At 46.5% G+C, this 2,500-nt stretch overlaps 1 protein-coding gene across 1 annotated transcript in view; it reads right to left on the reverse strand.

Annotated features, from left to right (window-relative positions):
- The window catches only part of ik (IK cytokine), a 17,504-nt gene that overhangs the window by 3,062 nt on the left and 11,942 nt on the right, over positions 1 to 2,500 (reverse strand). Inside the window, exons 13-15 of the mRNA XM_080549708.1 lie at positions 1,540 to 1,558; positions 1,301 to 1,379; positions 917 to 1,000 (exon numbers count right to left, since the gene is read on the reverse strand). Coding sequence (XP_080405834.1) covers positions 917 to 1,000; positions 1,301 to 1,379; positions 1,540 to 1,558 — 182 coding nt within the window. The remainder of the gene's footprint in view (positions 1 to 916; positions 1,001 to 1,300; positions 1,380 to 1,539; positions 1,559 to 2,500) is intronic.

The raw sequence follows: 2,500 nt of genomic DNA on the forward strand, positions 1-2,500 counted from the left end.
GCTTTATCTTACTGTGTTGTAGCACTCTGAGATTTTATATGTAAAGTGCTTTTATAAATAAAATGTATTATTATTATTATTATTGTCCAAATAGTATGACGACGCGCACGAGCGTGTGTGTGTGTGTGTGTGTGTGTGCGCGTGTGTGTGAACTTGACCGACATAGTGTAACAATTTACCCGCTGATGGGGCAAATTGTCACAAAGGGACATGCATCCTATTTAAAATGCACTCTATTTAACGGTCTACAGCTCTGTACTGAAATAAGATATGAAGATATAATCAATACAGAATATGTGCCCAAGACTTCCTTCTTTCATTTGGTGACATTTATACCATTGTGATGTATTATGCCCAGTAAATGTTAGACAGCGTGTGACAACATACCCCGCGCTCCCCTACTCAGCAGAGCTACTCCGCAGCAGACATTGACAAGGCAGCTACATTGACAAGGCAGCTACACTGACAAGGCAGCTACATTGACAAGGCAGCAGACATTGACAAGGCAGCATACATTGACAAGGCAGCAGACATTGACAAGGCAGCATACATTGACAAGGCAGCAGACATTGACAAGGCAGCAGACATTGACAAGGCAGCAGACATTGACAAGGCAGCATACATTGACAAGGCAGCAGACATTGACAAGGCAGCTACATTGACAAGGCAGCAGACATTGACAAGGCAGCAGACATTGACAAGGCAGCTACATTGACAAGGCAGCAGACATTGACAAGGCAGCTACATTGACAAGGCAGCAGACATTGACAAGGCAGCTACATTGACAAGGCACCTGTGTCTCCATGGTAACCCTCTACAGTAACACCTGTGTCTCCATGGTAACCCTCTACAGGAACACCTGTGTCTCCATGGTAACCCTCTACAGGAACACCTGCGTCTCCATGGCAACACTTACGTGGCAGGGTAACACTCTGCGTAGCTGTTGGACATCCCAAAGAAGTCTCCCATCTGCTTCTTCTCATCACGCCTGACCCCTGCAGTGCTGGAGGTTAAGGAGAACACACACACACACACACACACACACACACACACACACACAAGCGCAAGCAGACACCACACACACTCATACACACACACACACACACGGATAGGCACGCGCACACACACACAGATACAGACAGGAGCAAACAGACACCACACACACGCACGCACACACACCCACCCACACACACACACACCCACACCCACACACACACACACACACCCACACACACACACACACACACACACACACACACACACACACACACACACACACACACACACCAGATAAGGATATGTCTCGCCAGGCCAGCCGCTCGCCGCTCCTGCGAACTTGTCGTTGATGAGTTTGAGCTGGTCCTTGACTGTCCCTGGACCTGTCTCACACACACACACACACACACACACACACACACACACACACAGAGGGAGGAGGGTCAGGGGTCAGACTGGAGCTAAAGACTGACTCCAGGTCAGACATTCAGAAGTGCCCCTGAGGGGAATGTCATTGACGTCATCGTATAACTGATCCCTTACCTGTCTCTATGTCCATGACCTGAGAAAACAGAAAAACAGAAACATTAAGAGTCATTTAAATGACTGGATGAAGTTAAGGTTAAACATTTGAACTGTCTGTGACGGTGCTTTGTCATCCTGCTCGTTTATAAAGCTCTCACTGGCACAGCACCACCATATCTGAAAGACCTTCTGCTAGCATATCAGCCCAATAGAGCTCTCAGGTCTTCTGCTAGCATATCAGCCCAATAGAGCTCTCAGGTCTTCTGCTAGCATATCAGCCCAATAGAGCTCTCAGGTCTTCTGCTAGCATATCAGCCCAATAGAGCTCTCAGGTCTTCTGCTAGCATATCAGCCCAATAGAGCTCTCAGGTCTTCTGCTAGCATATCAGCCCAATAGAGCTCTCAGGTCTTCTGCTAGCATATCAGCCCAATAGAGCTCTCAGGTCTTCTGCTAGCATATCAGCCCAATAGAGCTCTCAGGTCTTCTGATAGCATATCAGCCCAATAGAGCTCTCAGGTCTTCTGCTAGCATATCAGCCCAATAGAGCTCTCAGGTCTTTTGCTAGCATATCAGCCCAATAGAGCTCTCAGGTCTTCTGCTAGCATATCAGCCCAATAGAGCTCTCAGGTCTTCTGCTAGCATATCAGCCCAATAGAGCTCTCAGGTCTTCTGCTAGCATATCAGCCCAATAGAGCTCTCAGGTCTTCTGACGCTGGTTTTCTCTGTGTACCACATGTACAAAAGAAGAGGTTTGGTGAGGCTGCATTCTCATTTTATGCTCCAGATTGTGTCTCACTGCCAGTTTACATTAGGGATGCAACCTCAGCACATATGTTCACGTCAAGACTAAAAACCCATCTTTTTAATATTGACAAAAAAAAGACTAAATAATTAAATGATGATTATACAGTATAATGATTGGGGCACTTTGAGCTGCATCGTTTGCAGGAGAAGTGCTATACAAATAAAAGTTATTAT

Source organism: Nansenia antarctica (assembly GCF_963989245.1).
Source record: "Nansenia antarctica genome assembly, chromosome: 20".
Classification (NCBI taxonomy): Eukaryota; Metazoa; Chordata; class Actinopteri; order Argentiniformes; family Microstomatidae; genus Nansenia; species Nansenia antarctica.